The sequence below is a fragment of the Oncorhynchus kisutch genome, linkage group LG23, assembly GCF_002021735.2.
Source record: "Oncorhynchus kisutch isolate 150728-3 linkage group LG23, Okis_V2, whole genome shotgun sequence".
Taxonomy (NCBI): Eukaryota; Metazoa; Chordata; class Actinopteri; order Salmoniformes; family Salmonidae; genus Oncorhynchus; species Oncorhynchus kisutch.
The window spans coordinates 17,172,909-17,195,351 of NC_034196.2; the positions used below are offsets into that span (position 1 = coordinate 17,172,909).

General features: G+C 43.7%; 1 protein-coding gene across 1 annotated transcript; it reads left to right on the forward strand.

Annotated features, from left to right (window-relative positions):
* The first annotated feature begins 1,971 nt into the window (after positions 1-1,971).
* LOC109868510 (ectonucleoside triphosphate diphosphohydrolase 2) lies at positions 1,972-22,442 on the forward strand. The gene is made up of 9 exons (XM_031802277.1): positions 1,972-2,220; positions 8,268-8,385; positions 9,268-9,418; positions 15,411-15,570; positions 18,154-18,381; positions 18,775-19,047; positions 20,292-20,411; positions 20,744-20,878; positions 21,739-22,442. Exons 1-9 carry the CDS (start codon positions 2,104-2,106, stop codon positions 21,952-21,954), a joined length of 1,518 nt encoding a protein of 505 aa, XP_031658137.1. The 5' UTR covers positions 1,972-2,103; the 3' UTR covers positions 21,955-22,442.
* The last annotated feature ends 1 nt before the right edge of the window (position 22,443 follows it).

Consider the following 22,443-nt stretch of genomic DNA (forward strand, 5'->3'; position numbering starts at 1 on the left):
CGCGCACAGAAGTAATTTAGCTCGTCTGGTGGGCTTGTGTCACTGGGAAGCCCGCGGCTGGACTTCCCTTTGTAGTCCGTAATAGTTTGCAAGCCCTGACACATCTGATGAGCTTCGGAGCCGGTGTAGTAGGAAAACATTGTCATTATTGCACTTGTGGAATAAAGTTGCCATGTAGGCTTAGTTTATAATGCCAACCATAATATACAATAACTCAATCCACAATGGGGACCGTACCCAAATAGATGGTATAGTTTCATGTTCGCGTTGTTGCTCTGTACAGGCTAGTATAGTCAAATAAGGGCACAATCTGCAAGTCATGTTTTTACAGCATTGAAATGCAAATATAAAATGGAAACCTTGCTCACAGGCAGCTGACAATAACAGATGTCACCATTTAGACTGGTTAGTAGGGCTGTGCACGCACCTTTCAGGGGGCAGGTGAAATGAAAAAAGGGTGAAACAACTTTAAAAATTCATATCTCAAAAGTCATAAGATACTCTGTAAGTAGCAAAAAAAAAATACATTCTTGAGCATAGGCCTATTCATTTCTGCAACTACACACTCAACATAATGTAAGCAAGCTAGCTACAATGCTTCCTAAAGACATGATTGACATCGGTAAAAGAGGGTGGGATATCAGCTGATCATTGATGTTCATGATTGATGTAAATCTGATAGTTACTTAAAGACGTCACAATGACTTGCGGGCAGTGGGTTCAGAACAACAGCGACAAAAACTGTACACCAAAAAAGATACAGTATACCGTACCAGTCAAAAGTTTGGACACACCTACTCATTCCAGGGTTTTTCTTCATTTTTACTATTATCTACATTGTAGAATAATAGTAAAGACATCAAACTAAGAAATAACACATATGGAATCATGTATTAACCAAAAAAAGTGTTAAACAAATCAAAATATATTTTATATTTGAGATTCTTCAATGTGGCCACCCTTTGACTTGATGACTGAGTTGCACACTCTTGGCATTCTCTCAACCAGCTTCATGAGGTAGTCACTTGGAATGCATTTCAATTAACAAGTGTGCCTTGAATTTCTTTCCTTAAATGCTTTTGAGCCAATCAGTTGTGTTGTGACAAGGTAGGGGTGGTATACAGAAGATAGCCCTACTTGGTAAAAGACCAAGTCCATAATATGGCAAGAACAGGCTAGTATTACAGAAAAACAACAAAACATGTTAGTTTTATTTATTAATCACATAGATTGATCAAATTAATTTAGAAACATTCCTACTGCCCATCACCGGCAGCTAAAATCCAATCAAACGCTGTGTTTCTCACTCTACACTCACTCTCCTCCTCCACTGACGATAATGCACACACTAGAGTATCTAGCCTTGGGCTCCCGAGTGGCACAGCCGTCTAAGGCACTGCATGTCAGTTCGGTTCCAGGCTGTATACAACCAGCCGTGATTGGGAGTCCCATAGGGCAGCGCACAATTCGCCCAGCATTGTCCAGTTTAGGGTTTGGCCCGGGGTAGGCCATCATTCTAAATAAGAATTTGTTCTTAACTAACTTGCCTAGTTAAATAAAATAAATACATTCCGACTAGGCATCTCTTTGCTCCATGCACCTTGGAAAGAACCTTTACCTGATCCAGTCAGGCATTCAGTAGATAGGCTACACTTTACCTGATCCAGTCAGGCATTCAGTAGATAGGCTACGCTTTACCTGATCCAGTCAGGCATTCAGTAGATAGGCTACGCTTTACCTGATCCAGTCAGTGTGCGCCATCAGCAAAATACTTCTGACAGATCTTTTTTTAAATAATTATGAACAAAAATGTGGGCTTAAAAATGTTGTTCAGTAATTTACTTTGTTAACAAACATTGGAGTAAAACAAGATTATATTTTGGGTTCTGATGAGGTACGACAGAACTAAGCTCATGAGGCATTTATAAATGATATGGCTACATATAATTAATGTATTGATGTAGCAATGATGTGAGCTGTATGAAGCCAAACCCATTGTGAAGTTACCTCACTCAAGCTGTTATCTCTTCTCCTTTGCCTTCACTGCCAAGCCAGGCATCGCATTGGAGATTCCATCTGCAAGAAGAACTACAGTTTCAACACATGGCCAAGCAACGCCGTTATTTTTTCGCCCCGGTTGCGCTTGTACTGTTTGGAATACTAGCCATTTTGCTTCTAACTATTCCCACCGAGGATTTGGCCGAACCTCCGGAATGTATGGTAAGATTCGTTGGGTTATTTCTGTGTTCACAGCTTTTATGCGGTGTCGTGAAATGTAAGATGAACACATTTCCAACGGTGCAGTGGAGAGTGCAGTGCGGTGTCCGGTCCTCGCGCGCCACTGCTACGCATTCATAATATAAATAGCGTAGTCTATGGGACATGGTCTACTATAACACTGTTGATAAGAAAATTATGTTGACAAGCAGTCAACATTTGAGTAAGTCTATACACCTGATTCGTAAAATAATACAAGAAACGTGTAGCAATTCAGTTAGTCTACAGTACCATCTTAGGTTTATAGGCTTAAAATGCTCTTTCCATACACTTGAATAAGGTTGATGGCCAGCATTTCTTAGCTCCTAACAAATAATACACCAGTTATGAGAGGACAGTCACTGAAAAATAATAAAACCTATTTGTCCATTAATGTGTCTGTCCCATTGTCAAAACAGCCTTATTTTCTGCCGCATTCATAACTGGGAACTCGGAAATCTCCGACTTTTGATTTCAGTGCATTCAGGACAACTGGGATCTCGGAACCACAAAAACGAGCTCCGACTAGGAAAAATACATTTGAAAGGTCATCCAACTCGGAATTCCAAATTGGAAACTCCGGTATCTTTCTAGAGCTCCAACTTTCCGACTTGAAGACCACTGACACCGTGATTTGACATCGTTTTCTTTTAGTTCCCAGCTGTCTTGAAAGCACCATTCACCCGGAGAACTGTTCCAACATGGGTGTGAGTTGCTGACAACTTAGTGTCTAACTAATGCAAGATAGACCAGAGTCTGTCGTTTCCAATGGGAGCAAATTAAGCATAGTGGGCAGAACAAGCAAGGATTTGGGCAGAACCAAGCACTAGCTAATGAGATCCTATTCGCGCGTTCTAGCATTTATTTGCAGATTTACATTAGGGAACGCGTACTCTGTGAAGTGCGCTTGTGCTATAATTCACTTTTCCCTTGCACTTTTTCTAAACAACGCAATTTTTGGGAAACTTTGGCAACGGCTGAAGTCTAGTTTTGAAAACAGAAAACTGTATGAAAATTTGCAGGATGTTGGCCAAAATCCATCTTCTCCCACTGCGGGCCACTGGGCATCCTCTCATCACCATATTTGGTATTGAGTGGAAATGCCAACTGAAGACTTTACATTTGTACATCCTGTAAAATGTCTGACTCATTGTTCTATCTGTAACACTACATTGTGGTGTCCAAAGCAACCTGCCGACAATGACTGTGTTCGAGAGCATCAAGTCCATGAGACATTGTTGGCGAGGGGCTTCTCCTGACATCTGCATTACATTGCAGACAGGGTCCTTGGAACTCCCCCCTCCCCCACACCTCTTTATCTGTGTGTGTGTGTCTCTCACAATGTCTCTCTGTGTGTGTGTGCGTGTGTGCGTGTGTGTGTGTGTGTGTGTGTGTGTGTGTGCGTGCGTGCACTCTCTTCACTGCTCATGGAGCAGCCCCCTGGACTTCTTCAGAATGCTTTTTACATGGATGGCATGTAAACTAACAACACAATTGTGAGCAACTTGATGTGTAAGTGTGCTGGTTGTGGTGTAGTCTGACGTGGTCTGGTGTGATGTCACATACCCTCATGCATGCCTGGGTCTTTGTGCAGAAAGTAGAAAGAAGCCTCCACTCGCTTGAATAGACATTGTCAATGGCTCAACCCCCCTGTATGTTTGGGTGAATTCAAAAAATCTCAAAGAGAAGAGTAGTTTAATGCAGCTTGAACCATAAAAGATGATAACTAGTACTTCTTACATGTGTTACTGACAGTCTGTTTAGGTAAAGCATATGAATCAAACCTCTACTGATTCTCATATAAATCTTATTAATACCCTTCAAGTTGTATGAATACCATACATTGTGTTTCAACAAAAAAAAGGGGGGGGGGAACGGAAAGCAGCTCTTTGTGGAGGACTGGCCTGCAGATGTTCTGTCCGTTAACAACCTAGAACCGTGGGAATGACTACTAGTGCATATTTTGCCAGTGGTGTATATCCATTATGTTTCTTTTTGGTGCATTTCCATGTTGTTCTGTTTTTGGAAGACTCTCCCTCTAACCTCCCATTAGCCAGGTTTCCATTAAATTGGTGAAAGATTTTCATGCAAATATTCTAAAAACTGCATAAAGAAAATGTGCACATTTTCCCACCAGTGGTGTGTTTCCACCATACTGACTTGTTGCAGATAAAAATCAGTGTGTGATGTCGTAGTGCACACAAAATGTACTTTTTCACTCAAGTTTTCATGTACCGAATAAACAAATCTGAAGTCCCCTATATCATCACAGCTGGAGATTACTACAGGTCGTCTTTGTGTAGCCCCTATCGCCTATCTCTTATTATTTTCCCATACCAAAGCCGTCAACCACACACCCCTGTTAGCTGGTGAAATTGTTAACCGTCAGTCTGTTTAGAAAAAGTTTGAAGGTCTTATCCTGTTTCCATCCCACTGCCCCATCAATCATATCAGTGGATGAGCTCGTTTTCAGCAGAAGAGTTTTTGCGGGGGTTATTAGGAGGTCAAAACAGGAAGATGTATTCCTCGGGTGAAACATACAGGCCATGCCAATCAGCTGGTTCGCCATTTAGTAGATACAGATAGTTATACTTAATGCCAGATAGATTGTCACCGCACTTGAGTTATTAATGTCAGCTGTGTAGACAAACTCTGTGGCCTTGTGGTTAGAGTGTCCACCCTGATATTGGGAAGTTGGGAATTCAATCCCCAGCAGAGTCGTACCCGATGATCGAGTATGCTTGGAATTCTGTATTAAATTCAGTGTTCAAAACATCTGGGAGCTCGGAAATCTCAGACTCCTGTGCTTTCGAAACAACTGGGAACTCAGAAAAAAAACGGGCCTCTTTCTAGAGCTCTGACCTGAAGATCACTTTGTCATAATTTTTCAGTTCCCAGTTGTTTTGAACACAGCAAAAGGCCCAGTGCAGTCAAAACTGGGATTTCCTGTGTTTTCTATATATTTCGACACTATGAGGTTGGAATAATATTGTGAAATTGTGAATATTATGATAATGCACTTTTAGTGTAAGAGCTGTTTGAAAACACTGCTTGAAATTTCAGCCTGTTTTGGTGGATGGAGTTTTGGCCATTCCATGGTGACTTCTGTAAATTAGTTAATAGACCAATAAAAAAGAGTTCCAAACATCTCTGACAAAATAGCAAATGTTCTATTTTCCCCTTCCCACTCATACCACTCCAAGACAGCTAAATTCTTGCTTGAGAAATTGCTCTTTGCTATGAAGCTATTTTAATTTAATTTTCTTACCATTTTAAAGGTCCAATGCAGTCGTTTATAACTCGATATCAAATAATTTCTTGATAACAGTTAAAAGTTTATCTCAATACTTTGTGAAGACTTACCTTGTGAAGACTTATAGAAAACGTTTGACCTCTGTCATTGCCAACAAAGGGTATATAACAAAGTATTGAGATAAACTTTTGTTATTGGCCAAATACTTATTTTCCACCATCATTTGCAAATGAATTCATTAAAAATCCTACAATGTGATTTTCTGGATTTTTTTTCTTCTCATTTTGTCTGTCATTGTTGAAGTGTACCTATGATGAAAATTACAGGCCTCTCTCATCTTTTTAAGTGGGAGAACATGCACAATTGGTGGCTGACTAAATACTTTTTTGCCCCACTGTGTATATATATATGTGTGTGATTGGAGAACACATTGGGAGTAATCTTAGACCATTCTTCTAGACCAATCCTCCATGTAGAATCTTTCCAGATCATTGACATCCTTCGTCTGTGCTTATGGACCCTCCCTCTTTAATTAAAACAGCCTAGAGACTGAGATGGCCATTGCAAAATGTTAATTTTGGGGTCAATTAATCATTTCTTTGGGGATGCTGATGTCTGCTTGAGGTTATTGTCTCGGGGATCCATTTGCAGCCAAGTTTCAGCCGCATCGCAGAAGCAACCAGGTTTTTGACTAAAATGTCCTGATACTGGGTAAAGTTCCTGATACTTAACAGAACCAAATAGCCACATAGCAACAAAACCGACACATGCGCAACTATGGAGCATAACAGACCAGGTTGGCTTAGATTGTTGACAACATGTAAACTATATTTAGTCTCCAATGTTTATTGAAAACATAAATACATTTGCACAATGAGCACTCATTGTCTCTCAAATACATCGTTACAGTTGTTGGTTAGCTAGGTAGGGAATTTTATCCATATTAGCATAGACATGACATCAGTTAAAACACCTCAAAACAAAACATGGTATCAAGAACAAGATAAAATTAGCTGAAACGAGCCACCTACGATTTCCCACGACATATTCTTGTCATTGTTGCTAGCTATCTGGCCATCCAGAATCGCAACAACACGTTGTCAGCTAACCTATCTATAACATTGAAGATCCACCACCATATTTTAAAGTAGGTATGGGGTTCTTTTCTGCATATGCATCTTTCTTTTGATGCGAAACCTACGACTGGTGTGTGTGGCCAAAGAGCTCTATTTTCATGTAATCTGACCAGAGCAACAGTTCCAATCCAAGTGTCAATGACGTTTAGCAAACTCCAGGCATTTACATTTGATGGATGTTGTAATAATAGTGTTTAGAAATATTATATTCTTATTTACAATAAAAGTGACTCTAAAATGACGCACTACATTATTTATCATTCATTTATATTTGGTACAAAATAATCTGAAACACAACCAAAATAAACTGCTAAATCATTCAAGAAGTTTGTGGAGTCACAAGCTTGATGTAATCATTGGGTGTTTGGAATATGGGACCAAATACTAAAGTTTTGACTACTTTAATACACATATAAGTGAATATGTTCAAATACTTTTGGTTCCCTAAAATGGGGGGACTATGTACAACAAGTGCTGTGATTTCTAAACCGTTCACCCGATATGGATGAAAATACCCTCACATTAAAGTGCCGGAGTACAGAGCCAAAACAAAAACAAAATCTGTCACTACTTTTGGACCTCACTGTAACTCAGTATTTTGTATTTTTTATTTTATACAGTCTTTTTTATTCGGCTTTATCAAGGGTGCCAATAATTATGGTAAAGACTGTATATTACCATGTAAACACACATTTAGCATGAGGAACATACAGAGACGGGAAAGGTTGATTGAAGTGGAAAGAATGTAGATTAAGTTAAATTATTCTAGTCATATGGGTAGTGTGTGTGTGTGTGTGTGTGTGTGTGTGTGTGTGTGTGTGTGTGTGTGTGTGTGTGTGTGTGTGTGTGTGTGTGTGTGTGTGTGTGTGTGTGTGTGTGTGTGTGTGTGTGTGTGTGCACGCTGTCACAAAAACAGGAGGCTTCTGGTCTGAAATCCATGTTTGTCTGGTCTGAGAACAACCCATGTTTGCAGATCATGAAGGAGCTGTTTGGAGTGTCTAAGCTCCAATCCTGATTGTGCTATGAATCGTCAACTCTAAACATGGTGAATTGTGTGTAAATGTTCAAATGAGAAAGGAAACAATAACTTGCCAAACACAGTCAGCGAATTAAACAAGTTTCAACAGCCTTGTCAGAAAAAGAGAGCAATTCAAATTGAATGATGTCCAAAAGTGGATGTTTAGAGTTGATGATTCATAGCACAATCAGGATTGGAGTTTACACACTACAAAGCGTTCATGATCTGCAAACATGGATTGTTCTCATCCTCTCTCACTTGCTCCACAACTTTCCATCTATCTTATCTTGAAGTAAACATGCAACCAACATTCTTGCTGCCAAAATATATACACATGTCATAAAAGACAGAGGCCACCATTTGAAAGAAGAGGTTTATAGTCAATCAAGTTAAATGTCTTCCAGATGCCTCTATCCCTATTAAATGTCTTTGCATAGATGGATTTCAAACACCTGATCATTTGTAGCCTTTTATTGTTTGGAGTAGAGTAGACCCAATTAGGTTGTCTTTCCTTTGACATTATTCTTAATCAGCCATTTTTGTCAATATTTTTCCCTCTGTCTTTAACCTCCCTCTCCTCTGTTCTCTCCAACCCTTTCCCCAGTATGGGATAGTCTTGGACGCAGGTTCCTCCCACACAGCTATGTACATCTACAAGTGGCCAGCAGACAAGCAGAACGGCACAGGTGTGGTCACTCAGCACAGTGAATGCCATCCAAAGGGTAAGAGTGTCCCAATAGAAGGATTGTTCCAGGTGTTTGTCTGCTATTTACCTAGTGTTTACATATCAATTACTTTAAACTTATTAAAACAAGCAATATTACCATTTGTTAGTAACCAATTATTTGAAGAAATCACCAGAAAGTACAGATTTACATTTTATTTTAAATGTAAATTTCAGGCAGATACAAAATTATAGTAAAATAGTGTGTTACTCAAAGCCTTACACCCTAAAATCTCAATTCTACTTTTGTTGGGTACTCTGAGAAGGAAAGAAACACTGTTTTAGTTAAATGGTGTGGAAGTTTTTTGGCACTCCAGTTGGCAAAGAACAGTTCCCTTTGTGTGCTGTGTGGGCGCCTTTCGGGTAACTCGTTACACAAGGCTAGACATAAAGAAGCAGAAAAACATGGATGCCTAGCAACGGTGGATTTGTCAGTAGTTGTGCAGTGACTCAGTGTGCTGTGTGCTTTTCAAGTCCTGTCCTGCATACATGACTTGCGTGTTCATATAGATCACAGTTGTTGGCTGCTTTCATTAATGTGAAGTATTTGCAAATACACCAGCTTTCCTGAAGTTCATGTCAACAACACTTTCCAGGTAGTAAGACTCAATCTCCAAGTGCTCTCTTTTTATGTACAGTAGCTACTGCATGTGTGCATGCATGTCTCCCCACCATCGTTTTCTATTACTAGTCGATTTGATCAATGTTAAATGGAATATAGTTAAAAAATATACTTCTACAGCTCTGTCTAGGGAGAGGAGTTATTTCCATAAACTCAGATGACTAGACAACCAAATAAGTGGATGGAATTAGTAAAATTGTGATAATGTGTGGTCGGACTATATTACATACCGTAATGTATCATGTTCCCGCCATGCAGGTGGAGGAATCTCTAGCTATGTGGGACAGCAGGGAGCAGCAGGGAGAAGCCTCCAAGTTTGCCTGGACCAAGCCATGCAGGATATCCCCAGAGCCAGGCACCACCTCACACCTGTCTACCTCGGAGCCACCGCTGGCATGAGGCTCCTCAAGTGAGTTATAGTGTGTTAATGAGTGTGAGTGCACAAGCATGTGGCTATATCAAGGCACAAGGCACGGGAGGCAGATGGTTGGAGTCTTACAATGTTTATTAATCCAAAGGGTAGGCAAGAGAATGGTCGTAGACAGGTAAAAAGGTCCAAACCAGATCAGAGTCCAGGATGTACAAAGTGGCAGACAGGCTCGTGGTCCAGGCAGGCAGAATGGTCAGGCAGGCGGGTACGAAGTCCAGAAACAGGCAAGGGTCAAAACCAGGAGGACTAGAAAAAGGAGAATGCAAAAAGCAGGAGAACGGGAAAACCGCTGGATGACTTGGAAACATACAAGACGAACTGGCACAGAGAGACAGGAAACACAGGGATAAATACACTGGGGAAAATAAGCGACACCTGGAGGGGGTGGAGACAATAGCAGGAACAGGTGAAACAGATCAGGGTGTGACAGGCTGTGTGTGGGTGTGTGTGCGTACGAATATCTTTGTATGCAAATAATCAGTGGGTAAGGATCAGTGGTGTAAAGTACTTAAATAAAAATACTTAAAAGTACTACTTAAGTATTTTTTGCAGGTGTCTATACTTTACTTTACTATTAATTGTTTTGACAACTTTTACTTTTACTTCACTACATTCCTAAAGAAAATAATGTACTTTTTACTCCATACATTTTCCCTGACAGGACAAGAAAATGGTCTAATTCACGCACTTATCAAGAGAATGCGTGGTCATCCCTAGTGCCTCTGATTTGGCAAACTCACTAAACACAAATGCATCATTTGTAAATGATGTCTGAGTGTTGGAGTGTGGCCCTGGATATCTGTAACAAATGTAAACAAGAAAATGGTGCTGTCTGTCACGCTCTGATCTGTTTCACCTGCTTGTCTCTACCCCCTCCAAGTGTCGCTTATTTTCCCTGTGCTAGTTCTGCGCTAGTTCGTCTTGTTTGTCAAGTCAACCAGCATTTTTGTTTCTCAGCGCCCTCCTGGTTTTGACCCTTGCCTGTCCTGACTCTGAGCCCGCCTGCCTGACCACTCTGCCTGCCCCTAACCTCGAGCCTGCCTATCGTCAGCTCCGTCACGTTGTCTCCTTGCAGGGAGCCATCATTGGGAGGCATGAGGCACTACTTCGGGACCTTTTGGAAGGGCTTCGTTCCCTGACGGAACGCCTTGGATGGAGGCGGCTCAAACTACTGCAAGTACATCATAACTCCCGTAGTGTGGCAGACTTCGCAGTAGATTTTCAAACATTGGCCGCCGAGAGTTCCTGGAATCCGGAGGTTCTGTTCGACACTGAGGTTCTGTTCGGCACTGAGATGAGGTCGGGCCTCGAGAACACTCGTTCATTTGTTGATGTTGGTGCACGCCCTAAGGAATCCGAAAATCCTAGACGTGTGTATTTCCGAAGAGAGCCTGAAAACACCCAACAAGAATCATCGGCCATGGGTGAGTTGGATATTCCAGAGCCCATGCAACTGGGAAGAGCTAGATTATCGGTTGGGGAATGCTCACGTAGGTTGAGTTCAAACTGTCTGTACTGTGAAGGTGTGGGACATTATATAGCTACCTGCCCTGTCAAGAAACCATTTTCTTTAGTGGGTACAAGTACTCTGGCTCACCAGGCTGGGAGTTCCCTAATTCACATCACCTGTACACCTTTTTTTGTGATTCTGCTGTGGGGAGACCAGTCTAAGTGTCTCCAGGTGCTCATTGACTCTGGGGCTGATGAAAGTTATGGATGCTACCATGGTTTCTGAATTAGGTATTCCCACTGAACCGCTCTGTCCCCATGGATGCAAGAGCACTGGACGGCCACTCAATCGGAAGAGTCACACATAGCACAGTGCCTGTTCAGATACGGGTTTCAGGAAACCACAGTGAGACCATACAGTTCCACCTCATCGATTCACCCCATGTTCCTGATCTGGGATTTTCGTGGCTCCAAAAACACAACTCTGTTATTGACTGGACCACGAGCTCCATCCTGTGTTGGAGCCCGTTTTGTCATACCCACTGCTTTAAAGTGGCACAGCCGTCCCCTGAGGCGTCATCCTAGGGGCGTAAGCAAAGCCTCAGATGCCTCTGCCATTTCCAATAAGTACCATGACCTCCTGGATGTATTCAGTAAGGCACGGCCTACTTTTCTTCCCCCGCACCGTCCTTATGATTGTGCCATTGATCTTCTCCCCGGCACCACACCACCTCATGGTTGGCTATATTCTCTATCCGGCCCAGAGACCAAGGCCATGGAAGAGTACATTGAGGAATCTCTGGCTACTGGAGGCATCTGTCCGTCTGCATCTCCTGCCGGCGAAGGACAATACCCCGTGTCCGTGCATTGACTACCGGAGTCTTAATGATATAACGATCAAGATTCGTTGCCCCCTATCTCTCCTCAGCTTTCGAACCTCTCCAGGGGGCCACAATCTTTTTCCCAAGCTGGACCTTCGGAATGCCAACCACCTGGTTCGAAATAGCAAAGGAGATGAGTGGAAGACAGCATTTAACACAGCCAGCAGACATTATGAGTACCAGGTCATGCCGTCTGGACTCACCAACGCCCCCCGCTGTCTTCCAAGCCCTGGTAAACAATGTGCTCCGGGACATGCTAAATCATTTTGTGTTCGTCTACCTTGACGACATCCTGTTTTTGTTTTTTTCCCCGGTCTGCCCAAGAACACGTTCTCCATTTCAGACAAGTCCTTCAGAGCCTCCTGGAGAACAAGTCGTTTGTGAAAGGCAAGAAGTGTGAGTTCCACCGCTCTACAATCTCCTTTCTAGGATATGTCATCGCTGATGGAAATGTCCAAATGGATCCTGAAGAGGTGAAAGCAGTGGTAGATTGGCCTCAACCTACGTCCAGGGTGCATTTACAACGTTTCCTAGGGTTCGCTAACTTCTACCGCCGTTTCATTCGGGGCTACAGCACCCTGACGGCCTCCCTCTCTGCCATCGCCTCTACCAAAGTACCGTTCACATGGTCTCCAGCTGTTGACAGAGCCATTGTGGACCTGAAGCATCAGTTCACCACAGCATCCATCCTCATCCATCCAGACCCGTCTCGTCAATTTGTGGTAGGTTGATGCTTCTGATGTTGGAGTGGGGGCCATCCTGTCCCAGCGATTTGTCCAGGACCAAAACCTCCATCCCTGTGCCTTCCTGTCCAATCGTCTCAATCTGGCAGAAAGGAACTACGACGTAGGCAACCGAGAACTTCTGGCAGTCAAGATGGCGCTGGAAGAGTGGAGGCACAGGCTGGAAGGAGCAGAACAGCCATTTTTGGTTTTGACTGACCATAAAAATGTGGAATATCTCCATACAGCCAAATGCCTTAACTCCAGGCAGGTGGTGGGCTTTGTTATTTACAAGATTCAACTTCACCATTTCCTACCACGCAGGGTCCAAAAAAATTTGAATCCTGAATCCTCTCCCGCCTATACAGTTCCTCTGCCAGACCCTCGGTCTCCAAAACCATGCCTTGCGGCTTCAGTGGGTTGGGGTATTGAAACCCTGGTTCGCAAGGCACAACGTTCCCAGCCTGAACCTGAAGGGGACCTTGCTGACCGGTTGTTTGTCCCAAACTCAGTCCGATCCTGGAATGGGCTCATTCCTCCAGGCTGACCTGTCATCCAGGTTCTCATCGAACCCTAGCCTTCCTCTGACTATGTTTCTGGTGGCCTACAATGGTTCCCGACGTTTCTGCCTTCGTCACCGCTCAGAACAAGACCCCATGGCAAGCTCCTTCTGGCCTCCTACAGCCACTACCGGTTCCTCATCATCACTGGTCTCATATCTCTGGACTTTGTCACTGGGCTCCATCCGCCTGGTGCGCAACACCGTCATTCTGACGGGAGTGGATCGGTTCTCCAAGGCCACCCATTTCATCCCTCTCCCCAAACTACCCTCTGGCAAGGAGACGGCTCAGTTCATGGTGAGCCACGTCTTCCGGATCCATGGACTCCTGGTGGACATCATCTCTGACCGGGGTTCTCGTCTCAGTTCTGGAAGGCGTTCTGCACTCTTATTGGGTCGTCGGCCAGCCTATCCTGCGGATTCCATACCCAATCCAACGGCCAGTCGGAGCGAGCTAACCAGGACCTGGAAACCACCCTATGATGCCTGGTCTCAACCAACCTCACTACCTGGAGCCGGTAACTGTTCTGGGTGGAGTATGCTCGGAACACCGTTCCCTGTTCAGGCACTGGACTCACCCCATGGAGCACTCAAAAGGGGAATCAGCCTCTACTCTTCCCTGAGCAGGAGGTCCGCGTACTCTCAACCCAGATGTTCGTCTGCCGCTGTCGACGTACCTGGAGAAGAGCGCGGGTAACACTTCTCAAGACCAACTCCAGGTATCGTCAAGAAGCGGATCACCGGACTCCAGCTTCCCGCTACCGCATTGGGCAGAGTTTATGGCTTTCCACACGGGACCTGCCTCTTCAGGTGGAGTCCCGCAAACTGTCCTCCCATTTCATTGGTCGTTTTCCCATCTCTACAGCCCTTAGTTCCACTACTGTCCATCTCTTGTTACCCCGTACCCTCCGTATTCACCCTACTTTCCATGTGTCTAGGATTAAGCCCGTGTGTCACAGCCCTTTGTCTTCTGTCTCCAGGCCCACCCCTCCTCCCCGTGTCATCGATGGCCTTACACGGTGAAACACCTTCTGGGTGTTCGACCACAGGAGGGGGGGGGGGGGGGGGTTCCAGTACCTGGTTGACTGGGAAGGTTGCAGCCCGGAGAAGAGGTGCTGGGTTCCCGCTAGAGACATCCTGGATCCAGCCCTCATCACCGACTTCCATCGGCGACACCCCGGTCAACCAGATATGCGCCCAGGTAGGATGCCAGGTGGCACCCCTAGAGGGTGGGGGTACTGTCACCACCTGATCTGTTTCGCTTGTCTCCACCCCCTCCAGGTGTCGCTTATTTTCCCCGGTGTATTTATCCCTGTGTTTCCTGTCTCTCTGTGCCAGTTCATCTTGTTTGTCAAGGCAACCATCGTTTTTGTTTCTCAGCTCCTGCTTTCCCAGTATTTTCTCACCCTCACGGTTTTGACCCTTGCCTGTCCTGACTCAGAGCCTGCCTGCTTGACCTCGAGCCTGCCTATCGTCTTGTACCGTTTGGACTCTGATCTGGTTTATGAACTCTCGCCTGTACCTGACCTGCTTTTTGCCTACCCCTTTTGTCATAATAAATATCGGAGCTCAACCATCTGCCTCCTGTGTCTGCATTTGGGTCTCGCCTTGTGCCCTTATACCTTCTGCTTTGCTTAATATAAGGAACTTGAAATTATTTATACTTTGATACTAATGTATATTTTAGAAATTACATTTACTTTTGATACTTAAGTATATTTAGAACCAAATACTTTTATTCAAGTAGTATTTTACTGGGTTACTAACTTTTACTTGAATAACTTTCTATTAAGGTATCTATACTTGTACTTGTGTATCACAATTGAGTACTTTTTCCACCACTGGTAAGGATTTCCCGCTCCAGGGCAGACTGGCAAAAACAGGCCCCCACCTTTAAGCTGCCAAGCTCCTAGAAACACAATCATACCTGTTTCAGACACACGGTCTTATTCCTACAGTCTGTTTTAAAGACACATGTTCACACTAAGTTATACTAAGACCCCCATATCCATGCAGACGTACACATAGACATGTTTCGTGCTCTTGTTCACACCTGTTTCAGACATATGCAATGTTAACAGAATGTAGGTCAAAGAAACACATACACACAAATGACAGTAAGAGTTTCTAAAACATGCAAATATGGACATTTCTGCATCTTTGTGTTATCAGGGTCAAATGTGAGTCGTTGTGGTTCTGAGATATCTAATAGGAAATAAGTCCACAACAAGCTTGAGAAATGTAGCGTTTGTCTGGTAGATAGGGTATTGTTGTCATGCTGAGTAATGTTTTTCATTCCATTCCCCACGTTGATCCTGAATCTACAATATCTGAAGTAGTACATTTCACTTTGTCAACAGTATCTCCAGCCCTGTCCAGTCAGCCCAGGTTTTACAGGAAGTGGGTCATAAAATCCAGTCCTATCCATTTAACTACCAGGGGGCAGCCATCTTAAGTGGCCAGGAGGAGGGAGCATACGGCTGGGTCACTGTCAACTATCTCTTGGAGAACTTCATCAAGGTACCATGGCCCAGCTTTCACCTTTCACCTGATTAGAAAATGGGGTCACGAGAAACACTTAAATAAAGAGATAAACATTGCTCTCAGTTCATATAACCGGGGTTACATCAGTAACCTCTGGTAGCCGCTAGATGCGGTTGTAATAAACTGTGCGGTTTCTGTTTTCTTCCTACAAATGTGTATCTTTTGAATGGTTTAAGCAACAAGATAAATTGCACCCCTTCACTGAAAGATACATCTCAGGAATACCCACAAGCAACGCAGGACTCATTAGAACTGAGTGGACAAGACCAGGCACTAAAATAGACTGGGGGAAAAATAACAATCATTAGCTAGGTTTCCATCCAATTGGCGATAGATTTTCATGTGAATATTCAAAAATCTGCATGAAAACAAAATGTGCATTTTCCCACCAGAGATGTTTTTCCATCTAATTGACTTGTTGGTTATAAAAGGTTGTGGGTGATGACGTAGTGATAACGGCAGCCTAGCATTGATGAGCATGTCACCAGAATAAGACCCTCAATATTTTTTGGAAAGGAGCATCAAGCTCATCACCTTGCACTTTCACCACCCTGTAAAGTTAATCATTTATTTAATCTGTAGGCTAGTAAACTGCATGCTTTCCTGACGAGTTGTCGCAACATGTCAGCACCTGACTCCAAATTTACTTCGATATGATGGTTGTTACATCAATATTTGCCCATAAAAGAGTTTCCACCGACATTTCTTGCACAATTAATTTTACCGACACAAAAAGATCCCACCTTGTCTAGCGTATTTTGTTTTGTCCACATATAGAAAGTTTACCAACAAATTGTTTTTCTCCATCAAGCCTGTCATTACATTTTTTATCCAACATGTTCTTTACTGACTTAGAAAGGTTGGATGGAAACCTGATTAGTGACTATGTTCTTTTCTACGCAGAAGATGAAATTATTGACTAATGATCTTCTGAATTTCAAAATACATTTCTGATGCATTTCAGTCACTTCTAACGATAATTCCTTTATATTGAAGTACTGTCAGACTGATTTGTAATAGATTGTCATAGCCCCAATTTTTAAAAAGTAAACATTGGCCGTTGATTACATCACCCTTTTTTTACATGGAGGGGGCAAACTTTTTTTAATTAAAATGAGGTTGCAGGCCAAAACAGTTTGGGAACCCCTAGTGTATACGGCTGTTTGAATATAAAGATTCTGCATTAGCATTGCTATCTATGGTGGTTGTAATCGATCCCTGTCTTATTCATTTCTTTATACACAACCATAAGCACTTAAACACGTAAGTATCCTGTGTTAGTTTCATTCCAAGCTTTTGTAGGCATTCTTTGAAAATGTACAGTACCAGTCAAAAGATTGGACACACCTACACATTCAATATTTTTTTTTTTGTACATTGTAGAATAATAGTGAAGATATCAAAACTATAAAATAACACATATGAAATCAGGTAGTAACCCAAAAAGTGTTAAAGAAATGTTAATATATTTTGTTTAAGATAAGATAAAGATAAGATTTGTTGAAGAAATCGTAATAGAGCACTCCACTAATCAGATTTGTTGAAGAAATCGTAATAAAGCACTCCACTAATCAGGCGTTTATGGAAGTGTGGTCAGACAGAAGCTACTCCTCAGTAAAAGGCACATGACAGCCAACTTGGAGTTTGCCAAAAGGCACCTAAAGACTCTCAGACAATGAGAAACAAAATTCTCTGGTCTGATGAAATAAAGATCGAACTCTTTGGCCTGAATGCCAAGCGTCACGTCTGGAGAAAACCTGGTACCATCCCTACGGTGAAGCATGGTGGTGGCAGCATCATGCTGTGGGGATGTTTTTCAACGGCAGGGACTGAGAGACTAGTCAGGATCGAGGCAAAGATGAACGGAGCAAAGTACAGAGAGACCCTTGATGAAATCCTGCTCCAGAGTGCTCAGGACCTCCGACTGGGGCGAAGGTTAATCTTCCAACAGGATACATTTCTGATACATTTCCACATACCCTAAGCACGCAGCCAAGACAACACGGGAGTGGCTTCGGGACAAGTCTCTGAATTTCCTTGAGTGGCCCAGCCAGAGCCTGTACTTGAACCAGATCTAACATCTCTGGAGAGACCTAAAAATAGCTGTGCAGCCAACCTGACAGAGCATGAGATGATCTACAGAGAACAATGGGAGAAACTCCCCAAATACAGGTGTGCCAAGCTTGTAGTGTCATACCAAGAAGTCTCAAGGCTGTAATCGCTGCCAAAGGTGCTTCAACAAAGTACTGAGTAATGAGTCTGAATACCTATGTACAGTAAATGTGATATTTTTATTTTTTTTATTTTTATAAATTAGCAAATATTCTAAAAACCTGATTTTGCTTTGTCATTATGGGGTAGTTGTGTGTATATTGGTGAGGGGGGGGGGATTATTTAATACATTTTATAATAAGGCTGTAATCTAACAAAATGTGGAAAAAGTCAAGGTGTCTGAATACTTTCCGAAGGCACTGTACATAGATGACTGCATCTGCTGTGTAGACAAACTACCCACACACACCTCCTGTTACTTTGTTTGTCCCTGTGTGCCCACTGTAGTATGGCTTTGTGGGCCGTTGGCTGAGCCCGGGCAGACAGACGGTGGGGGCGCTGGACTTTGGTGGGGCGTCGACCCAGATCACCTTTGTGACCAAGGATGAGGTGGAAGATGAGAGTGACAGGATGAAGCTACGTCTGTATGGCCATGACTACTCCCTATACACACACAGCTTCCTGTGCTACGGACGAGACCAGGTCCTCAAACGCCTACTGGCTCACCTGGTGACGGTAGGAAACATTCTGTTTGTCCACAACAACATAACAACAACCTTATACAGTACAGCAAGGGCCCAAAGTCTTTCCCAGTCATGTCACATGTTCAGGAAAAGCTCTTGGTTCATGTTACAAGATACTATCATAGTGTAAACCAGGACCATTGAAATAAAGAAACTTTGTTATTAATGATTGGAAACCCACCCACCCATGACTGGTTTTATAGAATTGTTTTCTACCACATATTTAATTCACTGTGTGTATTTGAAAGTCATCCCAGCACAATTGCAACAATAGATGTTGGCACTCAGTACCATAGTACTCCATGCCTGTAGCTTGCTCTCTACTTGATGTGTCAAGTTACTGTAACAATTTCACACACTCACTCAATCCCTCTCTCTCTCTCAGACTCAGGGTCACACAGGGACAGTGGCCCATCCGTGCTTCCCTGCAGGCTACATCATCACCATGAAGCTGGGGACATTGTTTGACTCTCCCTGCACGGTGGCCCAGACACCCAGCTACAGTTACAATCCCCAGGCAGCCCTGTCTGTGAAGGGCACTGGCAAATATGATCACTGCCTGGGCAACATTACTGAGATATTTTCCTTCCACAGCTGCCCCTTCTCCCAGTGCTCCTTTGATAAGGTGTTCCAGCCCAATGTCAGTGGCAGCTTCATGGTGAGAGACAGTTTACAGTGGTTAAATCAACCCTAACCCTAGCTTCATGTCCACATCTGGGTTCAACCTTAATCCTACCTTCAACCACAAACCTAACCTTTACCCCAACCATAGCTTCATGCCCACATCCCGGTTTAACCCTAATCCTAGCCTCAACCACAAACCTAACCCTAGCTCTAATACTAGCTCCGGCCCCAACCCTACCTCCAGCTCCAGCTCCAACCTTAACCCAACCCTATCTCCAGCTCCAACCTTAACCCCAACCCTAGCTCCAGCTCCAGCTCCAACCTTAACCCCAACCCTATCTCCAGCTCCAACCTTAACCCCAACCCTAGCTCCAGCTCCAACCTTAACCCCAACCCTATCTCCAGCTCCAACCTTAACCCCAACCCTAGCTCCAGCTCCAACCTTAACCCTAGCTCCAGCTCCAACCTTAACCCCAAACCTAGCTCCAGCATCAACCTTAACCCCAACCCTATCTCCAGCTCCAACTTTAACCCCAAACCTAGCTCCAGCACCAACCTTAACCACAACCCTATCTCCAGCTTCAACCTTAACCCCAACCCTATCTCCAGCTCCAACCTTAACCCCAAACCTAGCTCCAGCACCAACCTTAACCCCAACCCTATCTCCAGCTCCAACCTTAACCCCAACCCTAGCTCCAGCTCCAGCTCCAACCTTAACCCCACCCTATCTTCAGCTCCAACCTTAACCCCAACCCTATCTCCAGCTCCAACCTTAACCCCAACCCTATCTCCAGCTCCAATCTTAACCCCAACCCTAGCTCCAGCTCCAACCTTAACTCCAACGCTAGCTTTAACCCTAACCCTAGCTCCAGCTCCAATCTTAACCCCAACCCTAGCTCCAGCACCAACTTTAACCCTAACCCTAGCTCCAGCTCCAACCTTAACCCCAACCCTAGCTCCAATCTTAACCCCAACCCTATCTCCAGCACCAACTTTATCCCCAACCCTAGCTCCAGCTCCAACCTTAACCCCAACCCTAGCTCCAGCACCAACTTTAACCCTAACCCTAACTCCAGCTCCAACCTTAACCCCAACCCTAGCTCCAGAACCAACTTTAACCCTAGCTCCAGCTCCAATCTTAACCCCAACCCTATCTCCAGCACCAACTTTAACCCCAACCCTAGCTCCAGCTCCAACCTTAACCCCAACCCTAACTCCAGCTCCGACCCTAATCATAACTCATCTTTTTTTTTCTCTCTCTGTCCATTTGTCCATCAGGCGTTCTCTGCCTTCTTCTACATTCACCAGTTCCTACAGACTACTACAGGAATCCCTGTCACCACCCCTGCGCAACTGGAAGAGGCAGCCCATTCTATCTGTAACATGAGCATCAATGAGGTTAGCAGCCTTCTGTCTGTTTGTTTGTCTGTCTGTCTGTCTGTCTGTCTGTCTGTCTGTCTGTCTGTCTGTCTGTCTGTCTGTCTGTCTGTCTGTCTGTCTGTCTGTCTGTCTGTCTGTCTGTCTGTCTGTCTGTCTGTCTGTCTGTCTGTCTGTCTGTCTGTCTGTCTGTCTGTCTGTCTGTCTGTCTGTCTGTCTGTCTGTCTGTCTGTGAGCATCCATGCATGTGAGAGAAAGTGTCTCTGTTTGCATGTGTCTCAATGGATGATGGTTTTGTATGCGTGTCATGTATTTCATGGCTATGTCATCCCCATTTTTATATCCTGTTTCAGATGTTGGTGCTGGCCCCAGATCAGGAGCCTCGTCTGCAGGACTTCTGTGCTGCCTCTGTGTTCACCAAGGTGCTCTTCACGAGAGGCTATGGCTTTGATGAGATCTCATTTCCCCACATTTCCTTCCAGAAAAAGGTGAGCTTGCTTGTTGGGAATGTTTTTTTTCTTCTCTATCTCCTTCTTTTACTCCAGATATCAGCATAATCCTTTACATTACACAAAGTCCTATCAGTAAAGACATTACTGTATGAAGATAGGCAGAAACTGCTTCTCCAATAGAAATGCCCGATCACACTTGTAGGCGATATTGGCTAGCTAAGCTCATGCACAGGAACAGGTCTAACGGTTGTCTCCCACCAAACTGCGCATGTGCAGGCCGTCAAATCAAAGGCACTCCTTCAATATAAAGTTGTTTTTTACGAAAATGAAAATGTGTCAGTTTGTCACTTTCACAAGGTTGGAGTAATAAAATATTAAACCACTTAAGACGGGGCGGCAGGTAGCCACTTAGGGACAGCAGGTAGCCTTGTTGTTAGAGCTTTGGGACAGTAACCGAAAGGTTGCTAGATCGAATCCCTGAGCTGACAAGGTAAATATCTGTCGTTCTACCCCGGAACAAGGCAGTTAACCGACTGTTCCTAGGCTGTCATTGTAAATAAGAATTTGTTCTTAACTGACTTGCCTAGTTAAAAAAAGGTGAAATAAAAAAGACATTGGCTTGAATCTAGGTAGTGCCTTTAGATTTTGAGAAAATGTCAATTTAAGACATTTTCACATCTCTAATTGAGTTCTCAAACACCAGACCCTCGACCTGGTCCACTTGGTCTGTTTCGCAAGAGTTCCCAGAAATCTCACAATGTTGCATCGTTTTTGAGGCTGCAGCCTCTCCATTGAAGCTTTAACCTCTGAATGTCCTTAACTAGTGCACCAGGTGCGTATCAGAATGCTCTGAGTGTACCCAAGCTGACTGAGATGTGTGTTTGTGGTGTCACCAGGCAGGGGATGCCTCTGTGGGCTGGGCCCTGGGCTACATGCTCAGTCTGAGCAGTCTGCTGCCGGGGGAGAGTGTGGGCCTGAGGAAGGCCCTGAAACCTGGAGCCTGGGCTGCCCTGCTCTTCCTCTTAGTCCTTCTCCCCGCCACCGCCCTGATGTATGTTTCCCTCCAAGCCTGCCGCAGGAAGAAGAAAGGAAGCAGTGACACTGCCAGCTAATCATCATAAGGGACTTCCATTGACACCTGCTTTCACTTTGTTTGGAGGAAAGATGGCAAACTCTTTGTAAGGGTGCTGGTGGTACAATCCTGGACCCAAGAGTGCGTAGATAACTGTATCATGAAGAAGATATAATGTTGTATAAAGTGTTGATCATCTTTACACTGAGATATAACAAGTGAGTTCTCCCCGGCTGTTAACACATTTAAGATATCCTTTTTTTATGTATACTTTAACAAACAGGTTTGTTTATGTACAAGTATGCATTGTAGGCTATAATTAATGTTCAACATCACTCTCACAACATGTTACCCAACATTTAAGTATAATTTGTTTGTGCTTTATATTCATTCTGTATTTTGTATTCTGATAACAAAAAATCAACTATGTTTTGTACATGGAGTGGCCTTTTCAGAAGATATGTTAGTATTCATGTGAATCATACGTCATATTGACTACAACTGACTAAAACTATAAGTACCATCATAC